The 12,394-nt window shown below is 44.1% G+C and overlaps 1 protein-coding gene across 1 annotated transcript in view; it reads right to left on the bottom strand.

The window, feature by feature from the left end:
• LOC309564602 (protein FRA10AC1) overlaps positions 1 to 12,394 on the bottom strand; it is a 97,951-nt gene that overhangs the window by 61,716 nt on the left and 23,841 nt on the right. The window contains exons 3-4 of the mRNA XM_082269256.1: positions 7,355 to 7,450; positions 7,217 to 7,262 (exon numbers count right to left, since the gene is read on the bottom strand). Coding sequence (XP_082125382.1) covers positions 7,217 to 7,262; positions 7,355 to 7,450 — 142 coding nt within the window. The remainder of the gene's footprint in view (positions 1 to 7,216; positions 7,263 to 7,354; positions 7,451 to 12,394) is intronic.

Below are 12,394 nucleotides of genomic sequence, written 5' to 3'. Positions count from 1 at the left end.
CCTGCAAAAGATGACACCGGCCGATGATGTGGAAGCATACCTGGCGACTTTTGAGAGAGTCGCTGTCCGTGAAGGTTGGTCAAACGAACAGTGGGCGGGTCTGTTAGCCCCATTTCTGACAGGAGAATCGCAAAAAGCATATTTTGACCTGGACCCAGATAAGGCCCAGGACTATGAGACTCTGAAAGTGGAGATACTCGCGCGCTTGGGTGTCACCATGGCAGTCCGGGCCCAGCGCGTGCATCAGTGGACCTATTCCAGCAGCAAGCCACCCCGTTCTCAAATGTTTGACCTGATCCACCATACCAAAAAGTGGTTGCAACCAGAGACCTTGACGGGCCCCCAGATCGTGGAGCGTGTGGTAATGGACCAGTACCTGCGCGCGCTCCCTGCTGCTCTGAGGAAGTGGGTCAGACAGAGGGACCCCAAAACTGCAACCGAATTGGTGGACCTAGTGGAGAGGTACAGTGCTACGGAGGAGTGAACCCGTCTACGCCCCACTTCAGTGTGTCTAGGGGTGCAAGATCGCCCAGCGGTTCTGGTAAGACTGTTCCAGGGTTCAGGTGCATGGGGAAACTAGATAAGACTGTTGTTACCGCTAATGAGACTGTTGGTCCTAGGCCTGGAGACTGGCCAAAGAAGCCAGGAAGGTCTTTGGGACCACTAAGAGGACTGGGGATAGAGCACATAGTGTTTCCGCTGCCATGCATTTGGGCATATTGCTGCAAACTGTCCTATAAATGATGAACCTATGCGATGCGATTTTGCTTATAGGAAAAGACGCATATCTTTGTTTGCACAGGTCGCATATACTGCTTCATGTCAGAGTCGCATTGAAAAGCAAATGTGTGTTATTGCAGTGGATGGAAAGCCGCTCACAGCCCTGCTAGACTAGAAGTGATTGTGTAAATCCCACAAAATTACACCCCAGCACTATTGGGGTCATTTGCATCCATGGGGACACTCGGGACTACCAGACAGCAGTGGTTGAGGTTGATACCCCTTGGGGCAGTGTGACCCATTCAGTGGGGGTGGTGCCTTCGCTACTTCATGAAGCTTTAGTGGGGAGGGATTTCCCCCATTTTTGGAGGTTGTGGGAGAACAAGAGGAGGCTGGTGGAGAGAGCTCCCCCTGCTCCGGAAGCACAGGAACTCTCACCAGACCCTTTTTGCCAAAGGGAAGGAAACCCTGTTGGGGGAATCGAGGGAGCTGGAGATCCTCTTCCTTTCCCTGTAATGGCTGGGGAGCCGGAGGACCTGGAAGCTAGCTCCCAGCCAGAGGGTAATGAACAGGAGGACATTTCTGGACCTGACAATGAGAGTAGCCAGAATGTGGTACCCGACTTAGAAGTCAGGAGAGAGGATTTCTGTACCGAGCAATTACGAGATGTCCCCCTCCTTAGAGCCAGAGAAAACGCTAAGATGGTGGATGGGGAACCAGTAGATCCTCACTGGGCGGTGTCTTTTCCCTACATGGCCATTAAAAACAATTTAGGGTGATTAAACGGGGACAGGATGAGGTTGAACAGCTGCTGGTTCCCAAACCCTTCCGAAGGTTGGTCCTAGACCTGGCCCATGGTCATGTAATGGGGGGACATCTCGGTATCGAAAAGACCAGGGAGAGAATCACCCAGAGATTTTTCTGGCCCGGGTTGCATGCAGATGTCAGGGGGTACTGTGAATCATGCCCTGAGTGCCAAATGTCGGCACCATCGCCCCATTTTCGCAGTCCCCTGGTCCCTCTACCAATCATCGAGGTTCCTTTTGAGAGGATCGGCATGGACCTGGTGGGGCCGGTAGTGAAGTCTGCCCGGGGTCACCAGCATATTCTGGTAATCCTAGACTATGCGACACGCTATCCTGAGGCCATACCCTTGCGTAACACTTCCGCTAAGGCTATCGCCAACGAGTTAGTCCAGGTGTTTAGTCGAGTGGGAATCCCAAAAGAGATCTTAACCGATCAGGGCACCCCATTTATGTCCAGGGTTACCAAGGAACTGTGTAGATTATATAAAATCTCCCATCTCCGTACCTCTGTCTACCACCCCCAAACGGATGGTTTGGTCGAAAGATTTGATAAAACCTTGAAAAGTATGCTAAAAAAGGTGGTTGACAAAGATGGGAGAAATTGGGATTTTTTGCTCCCATATCTTATGTTTTCCATACGAGAGGTTCCGCAAGCATCCACAGGCTATTCTCCCTTTGAGCTCTTGTATGGTAGACATCCCAGGGGGCTACTGGATGTTGCCAAGAAACATGGGAAGGTGAGGCCACCCCATATAGAAGCGTCATAGAGCATATCTCCCTGATGCAAGATAGAATCGCTGCTGTCCTGCCACTGGTACGAGAACATATGGAGCGAGCGCAGGAGGCCCAGAGGAGGGTCTATGATCGGGGTGCCAGAGTCCATACTTTCAGCCCCAGGGACAGTGTGTTGGTACTGGTTCCCACGGTTGAAAGTAAGTTTCTAGCCAAGTGGCAGGGTCCCTTTGAAATTATCGAGAGGATAGGAGAGGTCAACTATAAAGTCTACCAACCAGGGAAAAGGAAACCACAACAAATTTATCATGTGAATCTCTTAAAGCCCTGGAAGGACAGAGAGACTTTATTGGCTGCATCTCCGGCCCCAGCAGACCGGGTGCCGGTGACACCTGACGTCCCCATAACAGATTCCCTGTCGGTGGCACAACAAAATGATGTTAGGGGGTTTGTGTACAAAAATAGAGACTTTTTCTCCCTCTTACCTGGACTGACCAATGTGGTCCAGCATGATATAGTGACAGAACCAGGGGTTTGCGTAAATTTAAAGCCATATAGAATCCCAGAGGCCAGGCGAGAGGCAGTCGCAAAGGAAATAAAAAATATGTTAGAGTTGGATGTAATAGAAGAGTCCCACAGTGAGTGGTCGAGCCCCATAGTATTGGTCCCAAAACCTGATGGCACTATCAGGTTTTGTAACGATTTTAGGAAACTCAACAGTGTATCCAAGTTCGATGCATACCCGATGCCACGATCGACGAACTCGTGGACAGGTTGGGACAGGCCCGCTACATAACAACCCTAGATCTAACGAAAGGCTATGGGCAAATACCCCTAACTGAATCAGCCAAAGAGAAGACTGCTTTTTCCACTCCTGAGGGCTCGTTTCAATACAAGCGGATGCCTTTCGGTCTGCATGGGGCCCCTGCATCCTTCCAGAGAATGATGGACAAAACTTTGAGACCACATCGCTCATACGCAGCTGCTTATTTGGACGATGTGGTCATCCATAGCCTAGATTGGGACTCCATCTGCCCCGAGTACAAGCAGTGGTAGATTCCCTTAGGGAAGCAGGTCTCACGGCCAACCCAAAAAAGTGTGCCATAGGCCTGGAGAAGGCCAAATACCTTGGGTATGTTATTGGTCGGGGACTGGTCAAGCCTCAGACCAATAAGATTGAGGCAATTCAAAAGTGGCCCCAACCGGTAAACAAAAAACAAGTTCGGGCCTTCCTAGGCATTACGGGGTATTACCGGCGGTTTATACCTAACTTTGCCACCATTGCCGCCCCTCTGACTGACCTAACGAAGGGTAGAGGGTCGGTCATGGTCAAATGGAATCCTGAAGCGGAGGAGGCGTTTCAGAGGTTAAAGCAGGCCCTTTGTGGACTGCCAGTGCTGGTGACTCCGGACTTCACAAAGGAGTTTGTGGTACAGACTGACGCCTCCGAGGTGGGCCTAGGTGCTGTACTATCCCAGAACAGAGGTGGTGAGGAGCACCCGGTGGTATACCTGAGCCGAAAGCTAAACAAGCATGAAAAAAACTATGCTATTGTTGAGAAGGAATGTCTTGCTGTTAAGTGGGCTTTGGACTCCCTGAAGTATTACTTGTTGGGGAGGTCGTTTAAGTTGGTCACTGACCATGCTCCCCTAAAGTGGATGTGTGACAACAGGGAGAAAAATGGCCGCGTGACAAGATGGTTCCTGGCTCTACAGCCGTTCAAACTTACAGTAGAGCATAGGCCGGGCAAGCTCCAAAACAATGCGGATGCCCTCTCCCGCATGCACTGTATGATTGGGTCTATTGCTCAATCGCTGGCGTTTGAGCAGAGGGGGAGGATATGTGACGGTATGCGAGGTGAGATAGTGGATAATCGCTATATTTCACCTCGCATACGCTCTGTGGTGAGAGACTGAACCGGAATCCAGGCCGTGTTTTTTTCCAGCCTCTGTGACAGGCTAGGTTCCGGTCCAGAGATTGTGAGTTACCTGAGTCCATGCTCAGGTGGACTTTAAATTAACAGGAAAAGAGCACAGAAATACTCTGGCCTGAGACTCAGGAGGGAATCTGAGAGAGGAGCTCTGTGTGGACTTTAAAAAAAACAGGTTTGCTTTACTATGTGTTTTTTGTGGGTGATGGGGACCAGCCCCACACTGAATAGTGAGGAAAACCGTTGTTTAGTTTAGCGCCGGAAGGCAAGGATTTATTTTATTGTTTTGTTGTTTTTGTATCTTTGCAAATCTCTGCTGAAATAAAGCTGGCAATCCACCAGACGTTAAAGAAACTACCTGCGTGCTGGCCTTAAGTTCCTGTGAAAGGTGATCCCTGTGAGCTAATCTCCCACAATATATATATATATATATACATACACACACATATATATATATATATATATATATATATATATATATATATATATATATATATATATATACATACACACACACTATATATTATACACAGACACACACACAGTATCTCACAAGAGTACACCCCTCACATTTTTGTAAATATTTTATTATATCTTTTCATATGACAACACTAGAGAAATTACACTTTGCTACTATGCAAGTAGTGAGTGTACAGCTTGTACATCAGTGTAAATTTGCTGTCCCCTCAAAATAACTCAACACACAGCCATTAATGTCTAAACCGATGTCAACAAAAGTGAGTACACCCCTAAGTGACAATGTCCAAATTGGGCCCAAAGTGTCAATATTTTGTGTGTCAACCATTATTTTCCAGCACTGCCTTAACCTTCTTGGGCATGGGAGTTCACCAGAGCTTCACAGGTTGCCAATGGAGTCTCCTTTTCCACTCCTCCATGATGACATCACGGAGCTGGTGTATGTTAGAGACCTTGCGCTCCTCCACCTTCCGTTTAAGCCCCACAGATGCTCAATAGGGTTTAGGTCTGGAGACATGATTGGCCAGTCCATCACCTTTACCCTCAGCTTCTTTAGCAACGCAGAGATCATCTTGGAGGTGTGTTTGAGGTCGTTGTCATGTTGCAATACTGCAATGTGGCCCAGTTTCTGAAGGGGGGGGGGGGGGGAATCGCGCTCTGCTTCAGTATGTCACAGTACATGTTGGCATTCATGGTTCCCTCAATGAACTGTAGCTCCCCAGTGCCGGCAGCACTCATGCAGGCCCGGACCATGATAACCCCACCACCATGCTTGACTCTAGGCAAGACAAACTTGTCTTTGTACTCCTCACCTGGTTGCCGCCACTCACGCTTAACACCATTTGAACCAAATAAGTTTATCTTGGTCTCATCAGACCACAGGACATGGTTCCAGTAATCCATGTCCTTAGTCTGCTTGTCTTCAGCAAGCTGTTTGCGGGCTTTCTTGTGCATCAATTTTAATAGAGGATTCCTTCTGGGATGACAGCCATGCAGACCAATTAAATGCAATGTGCAGCATATGGTCTGAGCACTGACAGGCTGACCCCCCACCCCTTCAACTTCTGCAGCAATGCTGGCAGCACTCATACGTCTATTTCCCAAAGACAACCTGTTGATATGATGCGGAGCACATGCACTCAACTTCTTTGGTCGACCATGGTGAGGCCTGTTCTGAGTGGAACCTGTCCTGTTAAACCTCTGTATGGTCTTGGTCATCGTGCTGCAGCTCAGTTTCAGGGTCTTGGCAATATTCTTATAGCCTAGCCCAGTGATGGCAAACCTTGGCACCCCAGATGTTTTGAAACTACATTTCCCATGATGCTTATGCACTCTACAGTGTAGTTGAGTATAATGGGAAATGTAGTTCCAAAACATCTGGAGTGCCAAGGTTCGCCATCACTGGCCTAGCCCATCTTTATGTAGAGCAACAATTCTTTTTTACAGATCAGAGAGTTCTTTGCCATGAGCTGCAAAGTTGAACTATGAGAGAGAGAGAGCGATAATACCAAAATTAACACACATGCTCCCCATTTAAACCTGAGACCTTGTAACACTAATGAGCCATATGACACCGGAGAGGGAAAATGGCTAATTGGGCCCGATTTGGACATTTCACCTGGCGGTGTGCTCACTTTTGTTGCCAGCGGTTTAGACATTAATGGCTATGTGTTGAGTTATGTTGAGGGGACAGCAAATTTACACTGTTATACAAGCTGTACACTCGCTACTTTACATTGTAGCAAAGTGTAATTTCTTCAGTGTTGTCACATGAAAAAATAGAACAAAATAAAAATGTGAGGGGTGTACTCACTTTTGGGAGATAGTGTGTGTGTGTGTGTGTGTATTATACATACATACACACACACACACACACACACACACACACACACACACACACACACACACACACACACAAATCCAGGGATTGCTGCACTTAAAAATTTACTGAAAAAAGTTCACATACAAGCAAATTGCATATCGTTCCGTGAACTACAGTTTTGGGCTATAAAGCTTGCGCCCTTCTTCAGGTAGTAAAAAACATGAAGTAACAATACCATTACAACCTTTCTTTTATATAAATACATTCCACACACTGCTTGTTCCTACCTGAAGGGCACAAGCTTTATAGCCCAAAACTGTTGTTCACAGAACAATATGCAACTTGCTTGTATGTGAACTTTTTTTTCAATACATTTTTAAGTGCAGCAATCCCTTGATTTGTTTTTCTATATATGGCCTTTGGGTGGCCTGATTGCTTATACTGAAAGACCACCACAGTGCCGTTCGCCTCACCTGTGAAAATATTATATACATATATACACACACGCACACATAACCATCTTTTTTTTTTTACTATACAAAACATTTTTCTAAATGCCTAAAATATTTACAGATGTGCAGTTTTTGTTCGCTCTACATCTTGAAAAAGGCTTTCCAGAATAAACAACAAATTACATTTAATGTCACAACACATCCAGCAGAGGGTTTAATGGTGGCCCTGGAACTAATAATTACGTGACTGGATGCTAGGATGGCAGACAAAGGATACGGCATCCATTGATATTAGATGAAATCGCCGGTTTCGCGCCTCTTCCCTGTGTTTGTGGAAAGCAAAATACAGGTTAGTCTGTACATTGCCGGCGGATACAAAAGAAATAAATAAAGAGAGTACCATGGTGTTCTTTACCTGTCCCATTCCTCTGCTGCAACCCGCTTGTGTGCCACCTTCCCATGTTTCTCTTTCTGGAATGGCTTCTTAACCAAAGCTTCATCTTCTTTACTGCTATAGTGACACAGATGGGAAGAAGTTAGCACAGAATTATTTATTTGCAAATGCCATAAACGTAAAGAAAATCTATATCTGTCCAGTGTCTTGACACTGGACAGATACAGATTACAGAAAAGTATAATATAATGCAAACTATTTATTTTACACCTAGACATCTGCCTGCTCTTTTCAAAATATGGATAACAGGTGCTCAGGTTGAGCAATGAGAACTCATATAAAACTTACAGTATGTAAAACTCAACTAGTAGATATGGTGCAGTCTATGAGGATAAAAGTCACTGTGGAAAACGATATATAGTTACTGGAATATTAAGCAGGAGAAACTTAGGGCAAGGAATAGCTCTTCTCAGGTGTGAAAGCCAACTCTGGAGAAATGGTAACCAAAAAAACAGAAAAGCGCCTCGAAGCGTAATAGGCTTTAATTTCAAAGGGATAACAGTGTAGACAATTGTCAACTCAAATGATATGGATAAAATCAAAGCTATTCTGTAGAGTGTGGTGAAGCGTCCTCTTACAAGTGAAAGCATCCAGCATGCCGATCCAAGTGCAGAGACCGCGGTCAGATCAGGACAGGAAGGTACTCCGGCCTGTATCTAGTCCTACCTGGGTACCCTTTTATCTAGGATTTTTTTCTTGAGGTGTTGACTGAGAAATGTTATCACAATACCTGGTGTACTCTTGCCTCAATCAGAAAAATTGGCCCTTAGGGATGTTAGCACACTGTGGGTGATGACAACTGTCAAAATGTAGATACAAGTTTCCTGCCATGGGTTTAGTGTAATTTCGGGCAAAAATTGTACCATTTACGTGACCAAGTTCCAGATCTAGGAAAGCTAGAGTCTCTTTGTCCCAAACAGAGGTGAAGGCGAGGCCTAAGTGATTGTTATTACAATGGCTGACAAATTGATCTATCAGCACAGAGGGGCCATCCCAGATGATGATATATCTACTGGAAAATGTCATGTTTAGCAAATTGGTTATTTTTCCAGATGAATAACATTTTCGGATAACCCATGGGTAAATTTGCATACGAGTGTGCAAAGTTGGCCCCCATTGCTGTGCCATGGATTTGCAGATTTCCTTTCTTCCCTACAGAGCCATAAGGATCCCTTCTCCTTTCATGATTTCCTACTGGGAGTACACTCTGGATTCTCTTGCTCCTCAGGGTTTGAACGAGGAGCTAGAGATTAATACCATATTGTAATATACCATACCACATTTGTTTCCATTTTTATGTATGACATAGATCTGGTATTTTATATTTTTATTATTTTCCTCTGGTAATATACATTATATATTACATTTTACTCCTCTTCCCACCCTGATCCTACTTTTTGTAAGTATATACACATAGATATAAGTACACCATCCTAGACATGATATACCGTACATCCTATATTATTTCATATTTCCCTTTATTCCAATAACATCCCATCACATCTATATGTTACATTATTTTTTCGGGTTTACTTCTACTGTACATATTACACTAGCGACTGTTATATCAATTGTATTTTTGCTATGCAATACCTTGCCCGTCATTCTACTATGCAGTTGGTGTAATATTACTTCATTGTTTCACCGTACCTTGATACTAACGTGTTTTTGTATATTGGATTGTATTATTGTATCATCTATTATGATAATTGTTTTTTAGTATCCAGTATATTTTTTATACTCAGTTTCACTCCAAATATTATTTTCATTTTTATTATTAGGCCCCTTTCACACATGCGGACCGTTCAAATTCGCCGGTCAGTTTTTTAGGCGGATCTGAACGGATGCCCCATGCATCTCTATGGGGCTGCAGATGTCAGCGGAGACATGTCCGCTGACATCCAATCCGATTCTGTCCGTCAAATCCAGACAGATGGAAACCCTATTTTCCATCCATCTGGCGGATCGGATGGGATTGGATGAGAACGGACAGGGGGTCCGTTCTCATCCGATTCTCTCATAGAGGAAAGCAGGGATCTGACAGCTCTGTCTCCGCACACAGAGCGGAGACGGAGCTGCCATCCGCCTGCTCAGCAGGGGATCGGCAGATCGATCCGGGCTGAGAAAAACGGAGTCCGCCAACGGAGCGGACAGTGTGAAAGGGGCCTTATTTTTTATATTTATTTCTATTTTAATATAAATTTCTACTTGTGCTTCATGTATTGTCCTTTGCTCTTTTTCCATATTACTGCTGTGTAATGTTAAATGTTTCCCCTTGATGTACATTACGTAAGTCCATTAGCTGTAAAGTCATCCTATTAGTTGGTTCTCCATGCCCACTCATCACCTGCCACTCTTTCTATTCAAATGCGGCTCCTACTCCGTTTTCCTCGTTACACTTGATAAAGGAGCGCGCATGCTCAGTACAAGCTTTGCGAATGCTGTGAAACGCGTTGTGATCCTTGTTATCCGGTTACGTCACATGCTTCCTCAGCGCTGCGCTCCTCTCTGCAGCCCACGCCCATACCCGGAACAACTAGGTACAGGCTGGCTGTACCTTTCTGTCCTGACCACAGTCTCTGCACCTGGATTGGCGTGCTGGATGTTTTCACTTGTAAGAGGACGCTTCACCACACTCTACAGATGTTTTTATCCATATCATGTTTCAATATCATATTTAATCCATATCATGTGAATTGGCAATTGTCTACATGGTTATCCCTTTAAAATTAAAATCTATTACACTTAGAGGTGCTTTTCTGTTTTTTTTTATCTGCCTGCTTTATGTATGCGCTAGAACCTGTCCCTCTTCCTTGTGCAACTCCCCTGAAAAAAGGGTATTGGCAAGACCACACACACAGAAATTCCAAAAAGAGCCGAGACAATGGTTAAACAATATAGATTGATTCCCATTTTGAAGGTGATAATTATTTATTCTAGGGGTACTGCTAAGATGTAAAACAAAGAAAATTCCCAGCTCAACTTAGCAGCCTGTTTATTTTCAGACAGCTCTAAACACAAATAAGGACCTGTCCAGTACAATAGATATATTTTCTTACCAAATTAAAAACACAAATTTACATTCTGACATTATAGTTACCATTCAGGGATAAATACATAAATAAAATTGCTTGATTTTTGTTGCATAAATTGTAAATATCGAACAAAAGACATTACAAAGTTACAGCCTGATACATTGTTATGGTCTTTGTACATTCAGTTTCAAGCCCTACGGTATGCCCAGCCCCATGGTCTAATTATTTACATCTTTTTTTAGTAACCATACAATCAATTTTTTGTGTAACATAGTTATGGCAAATGGCATCCCGTCTCCAATGCCTTTCGCAGATTAATTCCGCTTCCTCAGGAATAAACAACTTTAACAGATATATATATACACATACACACACACACACACACACACACACACACACACACACAGTATATCGCCATCTTATAACCAAAATCCTCTTTAAAATCCACTACCTTGGGCGGACATAGGAGCAACTGCAGATGCCAGCTAAAGATTTCACACGGGAGAGGTATATACCCTTAGTAATTATTAGGCCCGTATTACTTCATTATTTGAGAGATTGCATGGTTGGAAACAATAGGACCCTATGGTTCCACTCCTATAGGCTCTATTCCACAGGGGACAGTGTAAACTAACTTACAGGGGTAAGAGGACCATTTACCTCTGCAGCGATCTCAAGAGCATCCCATAATACTCCATGGGAATTAGGAGGATGCTTCAGTCCTCATATAAAGAGCTGTACATTGAGGTTTAGTTTGGTATTTTCAGACATTTATTATATTTGTTTCATAAATATTATTACTTTGGCATACAGAGCTACCATTGTAGATATCCTTTTTAGCAGGGGTTCGCTGGGAGCTTGAAAGGTTCCTCTAGAGCAGCCTCTCTCAATATTCTTACCCAAAAAGAAATCTTGGGAAAAAACAAACAATAATGTTCAGGTCTAAGGGAACCCCTGCAAAAACCAAATCCTCGGGGGCGGGGGTTTGGGGTCAGTAGGAAGAATGCCACTTACAGTTAGGTTTATATGTATTTGGACACAATTTTCATACTTTTGGCTCTGTATGCCACCAGAATGAAATGCAAATGACACAATCCAAATGAATTTGAAGTGCAGACTTAGCTTTAATTGAAGGAAGGGGTTGAACATAAAAGTAAAAATTTTAGGACCTGCAACTATTTTTGTACACAGCCCCCCATTTTCAGGGGCTCCAATTTAAAAAAGGCACAAATGGATATAATCATAAATAAAACGTTAGTTTTTAAATATTTTGTTGAGAATATTTTACTGGCAATGACTGCCTGAAATCTGGAACCCATGGACATTACCAAAGACTGTTTCCTCCTTTCTGATGCTTTGCCAGGCTCTAACTGCAGCAGTCTTCAGTTCTTTGTGGGTCTTTCTGCCTTTAGTTTTGCCTTCAACAAGTGAAATGCATGCTCAATTGGGTTAAGATCAGGTGACTGACTCAGGCCATTGCAGAATATTCCACTTCTTTTCTTTCAAAAGCTCTTGGGTTGCTTTTGCAGTGTGTTGGGATCATTGTTCATCTGTACTGTGAAGAGCCGTCCAATCAACTTAGCTGCATTTGGTTGAATCCGGGCTGACAGAATATCTCTAAACCCTGCAGAATTCATGCAGCTGTTTGTGTCTTCTGTCACATCATCAATAAACACCAATGACCCAGTGCCACTGGAAGCCATGCATGCCCATGCCATCACACTGCTTCCATCATGTTTTAAAAGATGACGTTGTATGCTTTGGATCATGAACTGTTCCAAGCCCTCTCCACACTTTCTTCCTGCCATTCTGGTACAGATTAATCTTAGTTTCATCCATCCAAAATATGCTTTTTCAGATTCGGTCTGGCTTTTTTTAGATGTTTTTTTGGCAAAGTCTAAATCAGGCTTTTCTATTCTTCAGGCTTATGAATGGTTTGCAGCTTGTGATGAACCCCCTGTATTTG

The sequence above is a fragment of the Pelophylax lessonae genome (assembly GCF_965119305.1).
Source record: "Pelophylax lessonae genome assembly, chromosome: 9".
Lineage (NCBI taxonomy): Eukaryota > Metazoa > Chordata > Amphibia > Anura > Ranidae > Pelophylax > Pelophylax lessonae.
Note: the sequence above shows the minus strand (reverse complement) of the source record. Positions and strands in the feature narration are given on the sequence as shown.